Genomic DNA, 19683 nt, shown 5'->3' with positions numbered 1-19683 from the left:
AAATTTATTTACCACTACCTGTGTTCCACCCCCAAAGCCATATATAGTTTATGATATATCATAAGGATTTCTGAAATGATGAGTGAATAACACGAGCAGACACGCTTCTGTATGTTACGTCCTATATAATTGCATTTTCCAAGTAACCATAACCGAAGTCTAAAATAAGAATGTACATTTTCATAAATAACAAAAAAGTTTAAGAATACTAAGAAGGCAAATAGATCCCATTTTAAAAACCTGTACAGATTAAAAAAAAAAGACTTGTGTGGAACAACATGATAGAGAAGAAGCCAAACTGATCTATCCCATCAATAAATTTAATTGGACTTACCAACCTAATAAGAGAGAAAAAAACAATGCCTTTCTGACTGGTTAGCCAAGTAAGATACTGCTATACAGCACACATACCTCAAACAGAAGTGTCTGCGGATGGGGCACGGTGGGGAAGAGGGAGTTGGGATCAGGCAAATGAAAATAGAAAGAAGTTCGTGATAGTGTTACGACAAAGCAAAATATTTTTCTTAAAGGCATTAGAGAGAAAGGAGGGAATTTTTTAATGCTGGAGGCTACAGTTCACAATGAAGCCCCATCCCTCCTGCATTTATTTTCTTGGTTTAAAATAAGCTTTACGTGAGAGGTCGCTTTTTGTTTCCTTGTCTGGATTGAAGCAGATGGTGGGCGTTCGGGAGGCAGTACCTGTACTCGGGCCTCGGTGAGCTTCGCCCTCTGGGCCAGCTCCTCCCTGGTGTAGATGTCTGGATAATGGGTCCTTTCAAAAGCTCGTTCCAGTTCTTCAAGCTGTTCCGCTGTGAAGGTGGTTCGGCTCCTGCGCTGTTTCCTCTTTAGCGGCAAATCTGGCTCAGAGTCGATGTCAGAGCCTTCATCTGACTGGGGTGCCGAGGCTGCAAGCACAGGAGACAAAGTGATATAGATGAGAATCAAAAGCCAAGTCTGACCACGCCTTCACACTCACATCCCAGCTCAAAGGCCCTTCCCAGCGTCTTCCCAGGAGCACCAAGCCCTTCTGTGCAGGATTACATAATTACATGACATTTAATCTCTACCCCACCCTGCCTTCAAGCCCTCCAAGGCAGAAATGATTGTGCTCTGCATCTGTCATTTTAGGCTCATCATGAGCTCTTAGAAAACAGGGGCAAGCAAGCATTATTCCATTTTTATGGCCCTCACACTTAGCACTTACTGAGTATTCCATTCGTGTCTAATAAATGAATCACCTTTAATTTGGTTCCTTATAAATTTTCACCAACTTTTATACCAAGACATCTGTTCATAGATGTGACTTTTTGTTAATTCCAAAATTGTGTTAGTATCTAAAAAGGAAATCATAGTAAATTATTACAAGATTCTTATGAATTTATAGACTCGACTGAGCCTAAAATAAAAATCATGTTTAAATTTAGTATATTACTACCAGATATGGGGAAATGCTTTAAGGAGAGTTTAGATACTGTTAATGCAAATCTCAAGAACAGGCTCAAGAAAAAGCAAACATAGTCTAGTAAACTGTTTCTAAAGTGAAGTTCAGAATCTGGGTAGTTCAGAAATGGGTAGGCACATTCCCAGGATAGCTGCGCTATTTGATGAACCCAGTGCAACGTGAAAACGTGGGGCCCCATGTTAAAAAATTATTCGAGATGGTAACCACAGAGCATTAAACCCAACAGAGGACCCTTCTGAGCATGGGGCCCTGACCCCACTGCACAGATCACACCTCCCCGAAGCCAGGCTGCCACAGCTCCCTCCCCACCAAAGCTTGAATTTGCCTGTCTTAGCATGTACCAGGGAAAGAGACCTTCCAAATTTAGTGTATGAGAATCTAGAAAAGAGAAGGAGGAGCTGTGAAGTTAGATGGGAATTTGCATTAATGATACAATATAGCCTCTGTGAGCTGTGACAGTAACAGAGCACCTGCTGGCCTAGAGGGCGTTCTGCTGTTTGCGCACATACCAGGCACAGGGCTCTCGGCAGGAGAGCAGCCTGCTCTCAGAGGTCCTGGACACAAAGCCAGCAGAGTGCTGTCAGGCCCCAGACCACGCACAGCACCCTTGCACCTGAGCACATCCAAACGCACCCTGAAAATTTCCCAGATAACTGGGGATCCTCTGGAGGAACGGCTAGAGTGTACTGTTCACAAATGAGAGAGGATAGCCAGAAAACTAAATTATTAATGTCAACATCAAGGTAACTCATTTGCACACTCAGGCTAGTAGGATCTGGGGAAATGCAGATGGCATCAGAATGTAGTCTCTCCTATATTACTAATTATTTTATCTTAAGCTCACACTTAACTCTGCCTACAGAAATCTAAAATTTCATTCTATATCAGTATAAATTAGAAGCTGCCCCCAAAATGTAATGAACATAGAAGCAAAAGGAAACTATAATATACAACACATCTATTGTATGTTAGCCTTTATGCTTAGTTTTCAATTAAGTTATCTAATTTAATATAAAAGGGTCTAATTTAATATAAATCTTATTTTAGGATATTTTAATATTAACTTGAAAAAAGAAAACTAGACTTTCTTTAAACATGGGAACATTTTAAAGGAATATTAACATGCTAAGAAATGTGCCATGCATTGCATTATAAACTTCAAACACCCCCAATACAACTTACATGTGTAAATGTTTGCTAAACATGAGCCAAATTAAAAGAGCAGTCATTTGTGCATAATTATAGAGCAGTGGTTCTCAAACACAAATTGCTGTCCCCCCTTGCACAGTTTCTGATTCTGTACGTTTTAGATGGACCCTGAGAATTTGCATTAATAATACATTCCCTGGTGATTGATGCTAATTTTGCTGATCCTGGATGACATTTGGAGAACCACCTCTACAGAATATTCCAGATTGATTTTTCATTTCCCTCTCAGGATTCCCCACATTATAAAATATTTCCTACCACAATTTATCAAAACACTTGCTTCCACATATACATTTTTTAATTAAAAATAATATTTTCCCCCAAAGAACAGAGTACTTATTCCCCTAACGAAACAATGCATTTCCACAAAATGCTTTCTTTCCACACTTCCAGTTTCTGTTGCCCTGACTCTTCTGTCTAATGTGAATTTGGGTGAAAAACTCAACAGCACCAAGGGCTGACGGAAAGCATCCTCTGCCTGTGAGAACCTTAAATCCTGGCTTGCACTCTCTCTTACCATGATCCCATTAGGATAAAAGTATGTGGAAATGTTCGTGTTTCCTTTGGGAGTCTCTGGGGTTATTAAATCCTCCCAAGTAAATATGATGTGCTATGCACTGTCAGGTCAATTAATCAAAATCATCTCTGGTATCTGAAGCAAAAGGGCCGCTTAGATTTACAAGTACCAGCGAGAGTTAATTTTGAGGGTCAAGACCACTATGTTTCACCTTAACAACCAATATCCTCCAGAATATAAACTCGCAGAGCTCAAGGCCTTTCTCTGCCTTGTTCACTGTTGGAAGCCTTGGAACACAGTAGATGCTCAACAAATACACTCCAAATATTTTAAGCGACTGAAAGAGCCAGGTAAAACTTAACTTTCAAAGTAACAATGATTTCTCTGCCACCACTTTACACCTTTACATGGAAATCCTGCTCTTAAGAGCCTCCCAACATATATTTAGAAAATGTTGCAAGTACTCCCATACCTGTATATTTCTGGGGAATAATCAACCATCTTTTCCAAAAGAACTGTGATTTTTTTTAAAAGATGAAAAATCAACAACAGCTACTGGTTAAAAAGATTCTGGATTTCTCAGAGTTCAATAAGACAGCCTTTATCATCAAAAAAAAAATTTTATTTAACAAGCTAACAAATCACTACTTTTATTTCTAGGCTTTTTATTCAAAAAAAAGCCAGCAATCCCAAGGTTGCACATAACTAGGAAAACCTCCGTACAAAACCTCATTTCAAAAGACACTGAGGAAGTGATTTGCCTGATCTTTATGCTGGAAAATTATCTGAACCAACTGATCATTTTTGGCAACATGAAGCTGCATTCTTACAAGTTAATTCTAACTTTCCCCCATCTGTAAAGCCCAAAAGGATGTGGTGTGGGCTTTAAAATATCTTAAGTCAGCAACCCAAGATTAATCTACCAGCTAAGAAATCCTAGCTATTTCTAAAAATAGAAGTACTACTATTTCTTACAACACACAATAGAAATAAAATTTATTATTTACACAGAATATGATTTACAATAATGTCCTCAATTTGAATCACTGTTTTTACCAAAAGCAAATCTTAATCTTAAATCCCATTTTAATGCACAGAAGAAATCATTTTGCAGAAGGTCATCTATTTTACATACTCAACCTTACTCATAATAGAACAAATTAGATACTACACACAAAGTACCTAATCTTGCTAAATACTACACCAAAGTAAAAACAAGGTTGTTTTCAGACAGCACAACAGAATGAAATTTTTTTCTGTGCAAAGTATCTAATGCTATGTGACTTGGAAACTGTAAGTAGCATTAGCAAGACAGTTATCTAGATGGCTTAAAAATTTATAGCAACTAAATTAAATATAATGTCTCCAATAACACAATCTCTTTGGACTATTTCTATGGTCCAGCCTTAAAATTAAGGGGAGATTTTCAATTCCATTGAAGATGCTCTTATCATATTCTACACGAGCCTTCACAAAGATTGCTTTATTATTCATTAAATAAAGATATTGACCCCCAATTTGAAATTCCAGAATAGCTCCCACAAGAAAGTCCATATCAGTGTGTAATGCACAGTAGAGACTCAGAGAAGTTACTCAGATCACACAGCTAGGGAAGCAAGGATTTGACCCAGGACTATGGGACTTCAGAGGACACACTCTCTTTCTCTCTTTTAGCTGATGTGATCTAAATAAGCACTGAGTTCCTTCATCTCACACACACACACACACACACACACACACACACACACAGAGTTCTTTCGAAAAGGAATACCAAAAACAAATCAAAACAGAAATTCCAATCTAGGAACTCCATTCAGGTTGATTGCCAACACTCTCATTTGTCCCAAATTTTCAAAAACTTCATTTTCAAATGAAATTTACAGAAATACAACAGTTTGATCAATATCATACACCAAATCAAAGACAATTTTCCAATTGAATTTAATTCAACAAACACTTATTGAACTCTTTATATATTCCAGTATAAAGGATAAAATATTAAGAAATGAATTGATTTGCCAAGATATTAAAGGGATTGTTTAAGAAATCAAGCCAGTTTGTCTGACCATTTGCAGTCTCCCTTAAGAATGATCACAGACCCTTGGTTCTAAGATCCAGAGTCAGTCTAGAACGTACTATTGATCACAAGCAGTCAAACTGATCACTCATCTCGTATCTTTTTTAAAGCCTTCTCTTTTGGTATTAAAGACATCTTAGTGAAAGGGTATCAGGAGCATTAAAGTAACCTCAAATTCCTTTTAGAAAAAAATGTAGAAATAAATAACCTGAAATCCGTTGGAATATTCAGAAGTTATTCAGCAGAAACCCCAGAGTGGTCACAGGAAAATGTTACCTCTCATCAGGGGCTTGAGTGTTTCAACTCCGTGCTTTATATCTCAAGCTAAGTTTAGGTCTTAGGAGCCAAATTTTTAGTTATCCCAGTGACTTCGCATGAACTCCCAAGATGAACTTTGAGAAAATGGATATTGTCTGTTTCAAAAAAAAGAGAGGATCACGCATAGTCAACAATCATACCCCAAAGGATTACAAATTTTTTCTTCGGAAACAAATCAACCGGGAAGAGAAGGCCACAGTATTACCACCAGCGGCCCAACCATGAAGTTTAATTAAAGAAGGAATTACAGAATTAGAAAGTATGTCTGTGTCCGTTAACCCCTGGTGACCTCTTCTGTAGCCTGAGGAAATATTTCATCCTCGTTAACACCATTATACATGAGATCTTACCTCAATTTTATAGGGATTTAGTCACATGGAATTCTATAATTACTGGTTTACAGACCAATATAACTCAGAGATGGGAGACAGGCAAAAAATGGAGAAACAAAATAATGCACAAGCATGAATTTGGCACACTGTCTTTCTTCTCAGCAAGACCTTTCATTTGAATAATTAAAGAATCAAAACATGACAACCATTTAAAGTTTATGTTTGCCGCAGATATAATACAATGCCATTTACAGACATGGAAGAAGGTGGAGGCAGGGGGAGCTCCCTCTGTGGGCTTTGAGGGTGAACTTCCTTAGTCTTCTGTCATTTACTCTAAGATGGTCTCAGACCCAAACAGATGGTCTTTCTGTCCCTACTGCTCTTTCCAAGCTAGACCTGTCAGCATTCCTACTCAAAGCTGTGTTTCACTGATTAGGAAATAATACAAATAAAAATAGTTTCTGACAGCTGCACGAGATCATCTCCCCCTGGGTCTGACAGTCGAAGGGTACGGCACAGGTATATTCCGTAAGGTCTTCAGCCATTCAGCGGGAAGTTAGATTCACTTTCTTGGCGAGTTGCAGAATGCCTCCTGTGTTTGTGAGTCTTACCATTCAACATGAAGGGGACAGTGGGACAACGAACTGTTTTCTGATCTCAAGTGGCCCTTTTACATGGAGAGAGATGTGAATGGCCTCTCTCGTGTTTACTCGGGTGAAAGCCAGGAGGAGTGAGGCAAGACTGATATTCCCTCACAGACCCAGAGTAAATGACAAATGACGTTTTCCCTTTGTGATCTTTGGGATTTTTGTTGACTTATTTGGAGGCTTTTGTTGGATCCCAAGAAATGGCCTGTGGCTGAAGCCTATTCTACCGATTTCCACGCTCCATCTGTGGAATCCATCAACGGGGCATTTACCCTCATTCAGGGCTCCTGACACCTGCCTGGCAGGGAGCAGCAGACACAAAGGAAGCTGGGGTGGATGAGAAAGGGGAGGTTGGCTTCTGTTTTTTTTTTTTCCAGAGGAGGGAGGAGGTGGGGGAGGTTGAAATGGATGCACAGTAGGGGTTAATCCAAGCCAGTTGAGAAGCTTCAGCACCTGGAAGCTTCTCTTCCACATTAATTCACCAGCTAAGAAGTAATCGGCGATTGTTATTTTTTTCATGTGTTTTTAAAATGTATATGTGGAGAAAAGAAAAGGTACACCGCTGAAAAGCACAAATCAGATTTCCAACAAAATCCAAAGGTAGATCTAGAAAGTGTGTGACCTAACAAACCACCAAGCGATAAATGGAAGCTCCCACAATTCCAGCCCGAAGAGGATTTGAGTCATTGTTATTTTGTTAGTTGAGAAACTAGGAGAGATGGTTTATAACCTCATCAGTGGTCTATTTGGGAGTGTGAGGGGGTCTTGTCTTTTTATCGCCTCTACACTTTCTGCCCCAAAAGGTGCCAGCCCCAGAATCTTTAACGACAGTTTATGGTAAGGATATGCTGGACTTTCTGGTGGAAAGGCTCTTTTAAGAACACCAAATCTAATTAAGATCCTCCAGCCACTTACCGACTCTGGTCCCTGCCCCTGCAGTCTGCGTTTTGGGACTGCAGAAATGTAACGCTATTCCCTCCCCCTCTGACCCACGTTCTTCTCTCGGAAGCCGCCTTCTCACAGCACGGGGTCATTAAAAGGAAAATAAGCTCCTGCCAGGTTGGTGCTAATCAAAATAGCACAAATAAACTCTGACACTCAACAACTCCCCGAGTGCCTGCTGCCCTGGGAGGAGAGTACAGATTGGTTATGAGGACGGCTGGCCGCACGGCGGTCCAGGAGGCACTGTCGCCCTGAGCTCTGGCCCCTGAGTCACTTCAAATGGACAAGGACCTTTGGGTGTTTGTTAAGATTAGGGCTGATGTGCCGAGGCTGGCAAAACGGCTACCCTGAGGCGTTGAGCCACGTGGCCCCAAAGACCCCCGTATCCTCAGGTCCCAACACCTTTGAATTTCAGGTGCGTGCCGGATTTCCATCCATGACGCATCCAGAAAGCTTACTCTGGGTGGAGTTTTCCCCCTACAGCCATCACCTCACCATTAGTCCCTTAAAAGGCCTCCTTGTAACAAGGAAGCTGCAAAGAACGCCTTATTTCTCCTTCACTGATCGCAGCCCTGCTAGGGATTATTTTTAGTATTTAGTAGATGTATTCCCTGATGTTTAAGTAAAAACGTGCTTGTGCCCTTCCTCTTCCCCTGACACAAGCAACATTTTGCTTAAGGGAGCCACAAAATCTCGACTACACTGTCTCAGCACCTCCTCCCAAAGGCTTAAAGTGAAGGAGGGCTCATCACCACCAGCTCAGGGACCCAGACACTGACCCAAATCGACCCAGCGGCTTCTTAAACCCTTTGTTTTGAGGCTTACGTGTGTAACAAGAATTCCTTTTACAAAATGTGCCTCTCTCATCAACCAAAGATGAAGTCACACTTCCCTACCCACCCCTGCAAATTCTATTTGTGATGTTTTTTAAATGGCTTTTTAAAACTCCGTAGTAACCGCCACCAGGGCATTTCAAAGGGGAAAAGACAGGAAAACCCCAAGAAATGTGTTTCTATTCACTTGGGAAAACTGATTAATTAACCAGCTAACAGCTTTCTAAGAATAGTCTCCCATAATGAGAACTTTCCCCCTCAAGAACTTAAAAGTCAGTCATAATTAATATTAGAGCCAGAATTCTACCCAAGGTAAGTCTCCATGCGTCCAAAGCAGTGAGCTAGGTTCTGGTTTACTTGCATTACGTTGCATGGCGCAAAGAAAGGTAATTTGCACACTGAAGGGGAACAGGAAAACAGTAGTTCTCCTGAAAGGAAAAGGGCCAAGTGCCTTTTATTTACAATTGCCAAGAGAGAGGCCATTACTGACCATATGTACCACAATTGCCCTCTTATCTCGGGCTGGCCATCATGTCCTTTGGGAGCTGTTAATGAACTGGGTAATTGAGCTGCTGACATGTGTTAGGAAAACAAAACAATAGGAAGAAGAGACAAATGAACATTTTATTTGCCAATCAGAGTAGGTTCAGCTTTTCACGGAGCTGCAGCTAAGTAACTTACTGAATACATAAAACAGTGCATTGAAAGCAAGCAGATGCAGACACAATAATATAACTGACAGCTTATGGCCCATCTGTGCTTAACATTTTGTTAAAAGAAATTACTTGACTTGCTAAAGAGACAAATCATACAGCTGCCCCAAGTGCTGCATTAGAAGAGATAAATCATTAACTAAACTGTTTCATGCTTAAAATGACAATGCTTATTAACAGTTATGTCGGGACATTTTGTCAGCACAGCTTGACACAGTTATTTCTTACTAAAAATGTGACAACTCACAGATACTCAATGAAATTGAGTTAGGAAAAAAAATCAGAACACTGTAATTTGAAAGAGCAATAGGCAGTTTTCATTTCTCATGACTAAATATGCATTTCTAAAATATTATGAATGAAAACACCTGGTGAAACAGAACCTAAGATCACGTTCCATGTGGTAAGTAAGTATCGTTCTTCCATTCATACCTTATTTATTCAGAACTGTACAATATTAGAAAGGCTCTCATTCTGGGTTACCACTAATTTCATCAGTGATATCAGAACAAAAAATCAGTTTAAGAAACAATTGTCTGGCTATTTTACTGTCCTAAACTCACCTTCCTCCTTCGGAAATATATCCTTTAATAAAGAAGGAAAAACTGTTGCAAAAGATGTGCTTCATGAGGACATTCAGCTTATGTGTTTGTTACTGCATCTGAACTGAAACCACATTTTTTTGTCCCAGTCTGGTTCATCCACTGCCACGTGGTACAATTTCTCTCTGAAATCACTTCTGCGTAAACTGGCTAACCAGAGGCAGAACATGGATCTCTGAAAGCCCTTTTTATGATGGTTCCTTCAACTTTCAGAGCAAAATTAACTCAATCATTGCAATAATAATATAAGAAAAGCAGCAACTCATTGTCAGTTTACTATGTAGCCAACCCCTGCTTCCTTTGTCCTTTATGTTCATTTTCTTTTATCTTTACCAGAACCCTATGTGGTTTGTCATACCCATCTTACAGATGAGAAAAAATGAGGTCTAGAGAGTTTTGTAACCTACCTGACCTGCGAGAACTCAGAGAAGCTACTCAAATATAAAACTATATACACCAAATATATCCAAAAAAAGTCTTATTAACATTGTCAGGAGGATTGATATGGGTTGGAAAAAAACTGTGGCCAATATCACTTTTTTTTTCCTTCCTGGTCTACTATAGTGCCAGGACTCAGATGTCACAGTCAACCCTGCCAAACAATTGTGAAAACATGGCCAGAGAAGGTGGAGTGATATTTTCAGCGGTGGTTGTGTTGGTATATGTGAAAATTATGCTATAGACAGTGACTAAGAAAGAATTCTGGCTGAGAATCCTAAACATTAGCTCTATTTACAGAGCTTTAAACCAGACACAATTAGATCTGTGACACAATCGACAGAAACAAAGACCCACCCTGCCTTCTTCATCTTTATTTTCCACTATCACCGCATATTTTTGCTATTGTGCACATCCGTCATTTTAAAGTCAACAAACTAAGGCTGAATATGTAAGAGGTAACAAGCTACAGACAGCTTTTCAGAGGGTAGAAAACAAAAGAATGCTTTTGCCACCCTCATTAAGACAAACCTACCCAGAGACACACAAAACCTAAACAGCTTTACCCACAACTAAATTTTGCCAGGATTAGCATGACAGGAGACGTTAGGGAAACAGAAGAAAGGCGGGTTTAAGAAGAAAGTTAAATACTATGCTTTTTGTGCCAGAAACCCATGTGAGGAGGTAAGAAGATAAATGACAGAGACCAGAAATACCAGGGCAAAGTGCTGACAAAACTTCAGGACCATCCAAAGAAACCCCAAACCAACCCTTTCATTTCATAGCTGAAGCCCAAAGAGAGCAAGTGGGGCTGCCCCAAGCCACACAGCTTTCAATAAACTTAACAAATGCCTGAGATGTGACTGATACTGTGCTTAGCACCAGGGACCCAAATAAGAATGACGTATAGAGCTTAAACTCGGAAAGTAAAACTCAAACCACCTAACTCCCACTCCAGCGCTTTTTCCACTGAAGCCAAGGGAAGTATATAGAGAAGATACAGAGAAGATAATCCAGTCCTGCCCTACAGCAACAGAAAGATTAAATGGCCTCCCCAGGCTGAAAAACCTAGATATGTTAGTTTACTAAATAACAGAGCCACAGATTCTGTGAGCCTGTGATCTTTAATACAGAGATCAAATTCATACGTAACAGCTTTCACTGACACCTCCCATATGGCATTTCCAGATTGTTCGTTTGCTTTTCGTTTTCTACTGGGTTCCATTAGGAAGAAGAGGGGCAGCACAAGGAAGCTTGTTCTGAAAATCCCTATCTTATCTGGGCCAATTATTGCTTGTTGGAAGATAGAAAGAGGTAATAACTAAATGTACATGAAAGAGGAAACCCTTTTCCTGGAGGCAACAAAGAAAGTTGAGCTTAATTCTCGCTGGCAAATGAATTAGAAGCAACATCAAGGTCATCATCAGAAATTGTTCATGGGATACTTACTGTGGGTGAAGTACTTCACTAGAGGCTGGGGAGAAAGGAATAATGAAGAAGAGGGTGTCTTTGCTGTCCTCCATCCTGCAAAGGCATGAAGCTTAGGTCTGAAGGATTGGATTTCAGATTAGCAGCATATCCCACCAGCAGACCCCAAGAGGAACTGGCGAACAAATCAAGGTAACTAAGCAGACGATGTGCGTTTATCGCTGTCCTTAAATATGGACTGCTGCTTTTTAGTTATTTTGTTTTCTTCTCTTTGTGTCTAAGCAAGGGTTCCCTTTGAACTCAGAAGAGTTACCATTCAAGGTTCTGAGCAAATGAAGCTGCATGTCATGGGGGAAAGTTTCAGCTCTGCAGCCAGATGGATCTATTTCAAATGCCCACTTAGCCACTTTCTCTCTGATTTGAGGCAAGCTGGTTAACTCTCTGAACCAGTTTTTCCATTAGTAAAATGGGGTTTCAAATACCCGCTTCAAAGGCAGGTTTTAAGGAAAGGAGGTAGTTTGTAAAGCTCAGAAGGAGACCTTATATACAAAGTGTCCTCAGCAAATCTAGTCCCTTCTGCAGTACTCAAACCCACAAGGTATAACGGAACAGCCTGAGAAAAACGCTCTCTATATTCTAAGACGGAGAGTGAAAAATGATCACCCAAACTTTGAAGATATCTGTAGAACTTTCTGACTTTGCAAAATAAGAGAATTGTCTGATCTCCCATCTGCTTCTTTCCTGAAGGCCCTGCCCAGAACCGGCCACTGTCTATGTATCCACTTACAAAGGATATTCAGCTCTTGCTCCATATCTAATTCCCTTAGGCATCCAAAATGTAGACCAGGGAACTCTGCTCCTCCTGGCCCAGGACACGTGTCTGTGCTGTGGGACCGATAATTGACGTAGCTACGAAAGCAAATAGATTCTGTGCCCACAAATACCTCAGGGCCTAAACAAGAAGGCTGAGCTTAACAAAAATCAGGCCATCAGCCCAGAATAAAGTTAGTGTACTTCGCCTTTCTTTTATGCCAATGTTCATTTTGGCTTCCATAGGGAAGAACCTTGACTGTGTTTGCTTGGAGGCAAATTCTCATCTTCTTTTATGTCTACACATGTGGATCTATATAGGCAAAATGAAGTATTGTTTTGAGCCATTCACTATCTGATCATTTTGATGTGTGTCCACAGCCAATGTGAATAGGTCAGGAACCCAACTCCAGAAAAAAAAATATATATCAAGAATTTCTTCAGTAGCAGAAATTACTGGAATTACTGGACATGAATTACTGGACAATTGCCTTGCCTCTCCTCATTGCCCCTTCAGGAACAATCATGCAGACCTGGAGGGAAGAGTGAATAAGGAAGCACTCGTTAGGAGAGAACAAGGGGAGGGGAGGAGAGAAGAAAAAAGAACAGAAGACGTTCTGCTTTCTTTCCTCGCAAAGGCAGTACATAATTTCAGAGTCAGTGGGTTGACCCTCTCTCCAAAAGACTCTGACGACAAGTCTTTGTGAGTCAGGAAACCCTGCTCTGAGGGACCAGAGTGGCAGGGTGAGGGTCTCAAATGTGTCCTGATCCTTGGCAGCTCGGACTAAATGAAGGACCTCCTGGATGCATACCAAAGGTATAGTCCTGCTCACCTGTCCCCCAACACCAGCCAATCGCTTTCATTAGAAGTCACCTCATCAATATGTCAGGGCAATGCCAACATCTAAAGAATGTGTTGTCAATTCACTTTACACTCAAGCCCTACTCTTCACCACCCAATCATAAGTTTATTGCTCAGAAGAGTTTCTTGGGTCAAAGATGTATTTGGTGTGTGTGCACTTTTGTTTTTACATTATAAAAGTATATTACATTATTAAATAAAATTGGGGCAGTATCTAAAAATGAAAAACAATGATAGTCCCAGAATCCAAAACCATCAGCTTTTTATTTTAAACTAGGGAATTAGGTTATATACCTGGGTGGGTAGAGGGGTGGATGGATGGATGATGGATGGATCAAGAGATAGAGACAGATATAGACTGACCAAAGGCTTTCACTGTTTCTTTCCATTTTGTTCTGTGTATATTACTAACAAAATAAGAGTTTTTTTAAAACTCTTTCTTGATTACCAGAGCACTGAAAATGTAAATAACACTCTTTCCTCAGCAAGTATTCAAATGAATTTATCGGTGTTGCTTAAGAACAACACTGGTTGATAGTACTGTTGATATGTGGGAATTGGGCTTGAGTTCTGAAGTTACGGAGCACTACACCTTTTGATTTGCTCATATGTACCTGTGGATACATTTCAGAGTGCAAATACAGGCACTTGCCCACCTCTACCCATGAGAACACAGATAAATGACATGTGTTTGCATTGCATCCACCTAACACAGACACACATTTCATCCGAACAGACATGGAAGCCACGCCCATACCTCTTTCTTTCCATTCTCACTATAAATAACCTGCAGTTTTATGGAAGCTTGTCAAAGGCCTGAGACATCACAGGTGATTTTTCTTGCTGACCATTCCTCCCAAAGCATCATCCCTTTTCTAACCAGGCTGCAACTAAGAGGGGACCCTTAAAACGCTTTCCTCTCCCTGAGCAGAATCAGTGCGTGAAAGGACAAGAGACTGCATAGAGAGAGAGACAGTGGCTCGTGCAGAGAGCCAACAGAAGAAAACCCGCTGAAGCACAGGAACACAACACCCAGGAAATGAACAGAGCAAAGTGCAGGAGAAAAATGGGAATGTGTCACTGTTTAAAATGTTTTTTCCCCACTTCTTGCTAAAGATGTTCGTGCTTTGTGTTAGAGGTGCTGCTTCACATAGAATTTTAAAGCTGGAAATCACTTTAAAGGTCATCGGACCATGCTTTGCCCTACAGACAAAAAAATAGTAAGATCTGAGTTTCAAATCAAAGAGATGACCCTTCTATCATCACCTGACCTGTTAGTGCCAGAGTTAAATCCCAAACCTGTTCCTTCAAATTCTAAATTCTGGTTCTTTCCTCTCACATTATCAACTCCTAATTTTCTGTGGGTTGGTAGGTAAATTGACTTCTATTTTCCTACAAGCTGTGTGGTAGCTCAAGTCTTGCTCCCAGATCCACAGATTCCAAAAATGAATGAAATGAGATGAAACACTTTGCATTCCAATTGGGCCTAGATGTAAAAATCAAGTGTTCAGCAACTCAAACCTCTCTGTGTACATCTAACCATTATATGAGGTTGCCTTTTATTCTGATTTTTAAAGTTTACTTCATTATATCTTTATAACAACTGTGAGTTACATATTAATATTCTTTCCTTGTTCTTAAAATGAGCTTGACACTCAGGATGTTTAAAACGATTTGCCCAAAGTCTCAGCAAACCTAATCAGTGTCCTAGTTAAGAAGATAATCACCAGTCCTCACTTGAAAAATGCATAAAAATTATTTCTAAATCATGTATTTCTTACTATCATTCAACAATTGCTTCACTCAACATTTCTCAACGTATTCTTCAACTCAATATCTGTATATTCAAATATCATCACTCAAAACAAATTTTTATAAGAAATGATGGCCAATATAGTCCTGAACAAATAAGCTTTAAAATGTAGAAAACTGTTAACTAATGGGAAATTGAGCATGTACTCAAGTTTATTGAGTGAAATTTAAAGTTTTCATTGAACTGGAAAAACCCTGTTTTCTAGAATCCCACGTACTTGCCAAAATGGACCAAGGATTTGTTGTATCTTGACTTCCCTACCATAATTCACTGTCTCTCTACCTAGAATGACCCTTCTTCCCATCTTTACACTATGTCACATATAGGCCTCAAAACCTAGTTGCAAGAAACCATCCCTGAACCTCCCAAATATAAATGCCCCTCCTTTTCTTTTACTGAAAAAGAACTTCATACTTCCCATACATTCAGCACATTTACTTCTTAATTGAACTAGCAGCTAAACTTTCAGTTCAGCTCTTTCACAACCCCACGTTTCTCTGATTGTACATTTCCTTGAATTTATATAAATTTAGTTGTGTCCCAGAGAAGACAAATAGTGATTTTACAGCATCATACTATGTTGATGGACAGTGACTGTGAAGGGGTATGTGGGGGAGACTTGATGATGGGGGGAGCCTAGTAAACATAATGTCCTTCATGTAATTATAGATTAATGATACCAAAACAAAACTAATAAAAAAAGAAATTGATTTGTGTCCTAGTGGTGTTTTTTCATTTAAAGGGTCAAACAGTCAGAGGTCAGCAATGCAACTAGTAAGTTCATACAGACAAATCTAACGAATGTGCACACTGCCTTACTAAGGGCAAGTTTTGAGGGAACTTGGTTCTAATCTTGCCAGTTGAGTAGTTTTGCAAGTGAGAAAGTAGAAGCCATTCCAAGAGAAATGGCTTTGTGTGTCCAAGTTCAGTGGTTGTTTTGACTGCCATGATGCTGAAGAATTCACAAAAGAAGAGAATCTGACTGATGGTGCCATGGCTGCATCACAAAGTAAGGAAAGAATAAATGAAAGCAGCACGAAGCCCATTCTACCTCAATTTTCATAAGATTCAAGTTGATTTTGGAGGCATCTGCAGGAAAGATAGAGACCCCTCCTTGGCTTCAATAATCACCAATGCAAGAAAATATGTGAAAGGGTGTAGTAAACTGTAACATTCATGTAACATACATGGTATTACTTCATCATCCCCACCATACTGTGGTTCTTATTATAGTAGATAGTGCAACACCAATTAAACAAGCTGTGTTAGCTGAATCTAAATTGAAGAGGCATTACAGTAAGCCTTGCACTTTCTACAGAAAATAATATGTATGTATGAATCTCTTCTCTCATCAGCCAAAGACACTTGCCCCTCTTTTTCCCAAACATCCCGATTTTCCTTGACTGCAGGAAGACAGCGATGGTGACATTCCTCTCTCAGCCTTATGCTCCTTTCCCCAAGAAAATCTCTCCTTTTCACAATTTCTTCTTCTGTCTTAGGCTTTCAGGAAAATTGACTCTCGACTCCTGGAATGCTACCTATCTATCAGCAAAGATGTTCTTTTCTCCTTCCAAAAGCTCTGAGTGAGTCCCCAACTGAAAATGCAGAGCCAGAACAGATCCATGTTCCTCCTGTGGGGCCTGAAGCTTTTATAGTTTTGGTGGGAAGGAGTTCCTCTTTTAAAAAAGAAAGAAGAGGATCTGACTGATGGTGCCATGGCTGCAACAGCGCATGACCATGCGGAGCCCTTTACAGAGATTAAGAAGGATTCCCTCCCTGGAAGAGCTCAAAAGTTCACCTCATTGTAAATCCATCTCTGCTTATAAACCTCTGGTAAAACAAGAGTCCCTAAGTCTCATGCACAAGAGAAAGGACACTCTACCTCCGCACTGCCTGCCATGAACGCAGTGTAAGAATCCCTTAGCAACAGCGGTGACAGCAGGGACAGACAAGTCAACCAAGACTCATGATTATGAACTGCCTAGAATCTTTCATGGCGTTTCTTCCCCAATTCAACTGAAACCATCCCTCAGAGGAAACTACTTCTTCAGTCTAGGAGTAAAGCCCATCCTATAAACTGTAGTAATGGAGACATGCAGGTCATGCGTGGATAGTTCAGAGAAACTCATGATAAAGATGGAAAGCCATTTGTTTTGCTCTCTAACCCCAAAGAAATATCTGGGGAGCCTCCTACACATCTTACATAGAGATCTCATGAGCACGGGGATAGCCTCAGGAAACCACTATCATGACTGTGGCTCCTTCACATCCATGTTCCTTACACTCATTAGGCCTCAAAAGAAATGCATTTGAAGACTACTCAGTAAATTCTATTTTAAATATTATTTTTTATGCCATGAATATGTATCACTTCTGTATTAATGTTAATAGCTCCAGAACATGCTTCAGTCAATTTAACTAAAATTTTAGCCAGTGTGTGAAATCTATTTGTACCTAAAAGATGACACTGCTAGCACCCTTCTAAACTTGAAAAAAATCAGAGAGTAAAAATTATAAACACCACTCAAAATATTATGCATGTTAATTAACTTTGTAACATTTTGTGTAAGAAATTCTTCCACCACAGGAACTTGGAAAAAATTACTATCCAAAAGGGAACTTGTGCCAGACTTTGGTCAGATATAATATCCTAGAAATTGAAGAGAAATAAATGGGACAAAGTTAAGTTACAAGGGAAAATAATGCTTTTGCTTTCATTGATTGGCTATTTCAGGCACAAAGGTGTTATAGTTTCACTTACCGAAATATTACCTTGTCTTCTTACTTGCTTTAGAAGATGGGGCTTTATTCTCATCTGAGATTTCTTAAATTCTGAATATGATACAGGTTCTCACACACTTTTATCCCCAGATGACTCATTTGGGACTAAATTTCTTTACACTTTTAAATAGGTCCAACACTAATTTTCAGTTTCTCAGCAGTTCTAACACATTATCACTTGAGAAAGAATTATTACACATGAAATCGTGAGCTGACTTTGCCAAGACTCCACAAAATTGAAAAACGCCCATTTGCACTTAGAGGGCCACCCATCCCTGCACTTCAGTTGTCTTCTAGAAGTGTTCTACTTTGTGGGTATGGCCAATCTTGGGTGAATGAGGAACTGTTAACACCCCATCATGCTCTGCTGCATAACCAGAAGTTGCCAACAGAACTCTGATAAAGGCAATCACTACAAACACAAGGAAGGCACAAGGAAATACTACTTCCAAATTAAAGATGTGAAGATCTCCACTGGGGTCAGCTAAGCATGACCCATGGCCTGTCTTGGTATATCCTATGATGTCAAGATGGTTTTTACATTTTTAAATGGTTGGAGAAAATTAAAAGAAAAGTAACTTGAAAATTAAATAAAATCTTAGTGTCCATAAATAAGGTTTATTACAACATATTCATTTGTGTATTTTTTATGGCTACCTGCTGCTACAAAGGCAAGCTGCGTAGTTGTAACAGAGACCAATGTTGCAAGTCCAAAAATATTCACGACATAGCCCTTTATAGAAAAACCTCCCTGGTCTATACAATAGCCAACATTGATACTTACTCAGCACCATGCACTGGGTTAAGCATCTTTACTTGCTGCCATTCATCTAATCCTCAAATTAACAGTATTATGACCTCACATTTGACAGATGAAAAGACTGAGGCACAGAGCTAGTATTACATAGCTAGTATGGAGTAGAGGTGCACTTGACATACCTTTCTCATGTACATGCTCATGTTTACAAATTCTGTGTCACACTTCATCCCCAAGTTCCCTGTCACCACTAGAGCCCGGCACCACTATCATCATCCAAGGCAGGTGAAATGGTGAAATATACAGCCAAAATTCTCATTTTTCCATAGCATGATGCAAGTCCCGATCCCTCTGCAGAGCAGATGGAGGGACACCTTGTCCTAACTTCTACAACTGTCATTATCCATGTCGAGGCATGAATAGAACCAGAATTGTGGACTCTCTGTGACATCACTCAACTCTATAGAGCAGGCACCAAACATAATCCATGGATTAATTATACCCAAGAACTAAACTACTGCCCAGTTCACAAGGAGATAGAGAACCAGGGATCTCTTTTCCCTGGACAATTTTCCAGGGGGTCTGAAGTCTTGCTGCTGTGGGTACTTTAGCTTAATGTTGACCTTTGCTTTGAATTCAGACTCTTGGATTGCCTGAGATCTTCATGCCATGAACTCAGTGACCTCTGACATGAACCACCAACTACAACCGCAGAAATGCTAGAACCATAGCTGCTGCCTCCCTCCCCCATCCTACGCCCTGATGTGCCATCCACCATTCTCATCCTTTCCATCTAAATGGCCACCACTAGGGAGGCAAATTTACCTACATGATAAACAAAGAAAGCTAAAGGCAGCACGAATCTAAGAACTGGTATTCTGTTCCCAGGATTCTATCATCAACCCAGACAGTCAAGTTGAGCAAGTTGCCTAAACTGCATGGCTCAGATTCTCCATCTGTAAAGAGGTGGTAACAAGCCACAGTGATTGCAAGGAGCAGATTTACAGGGGTATAAACAGATGGGAAATGTAGAGTACTGTAGAAATATAAAACAAAAGTAAATCAGAGTGTTGAAGTATAATGTGTATATATATTCTGGTTTGACATTAATATGCTCACTCTCCTAAACACTAAAGACATTT

General features: G+C 40.0%; 1 protein-coding gene across 2 annotated transcripts in view; it reads right to left on the bottom strand.

Moving 5' to 3' along the window:
• PAX3 (paired box 3) overlaps positions 1–19683 on the bottom strand; it is an 88977-nt gene that overhangs the window by 26965 nt on the left and 42329 nt on the right. For both annotated transcript variants that reach the window (XM_017654236.3, XM_017654237.3), the window contains exon 5: positions 700–905. In XM_017654236.3, the coding sequence (XP_017509725.1) occupies positions 700–905 (206 nt within the window). The remainder of the gene's footprint in view (positions 1–699; positions 906–19683) is intronic.

This window comes from Manis javanica, chromosome 12, assembly GCF_040802235.1.
Source record: "Manis javanica isolate MJ-LG chromosome 12, MJ_LKY, whole genome shotgun sequence".
NCBI lineage: Eukaryota > Metazoa > Chordata > Mammalia > Pholidota > Manidae > Manis > Manis javanica.
The sequence above is the reverse complement of the archived record's forward strand: the minus strand, read 5'-3'. Positions and strand labels throughout refer to the sequence as shown.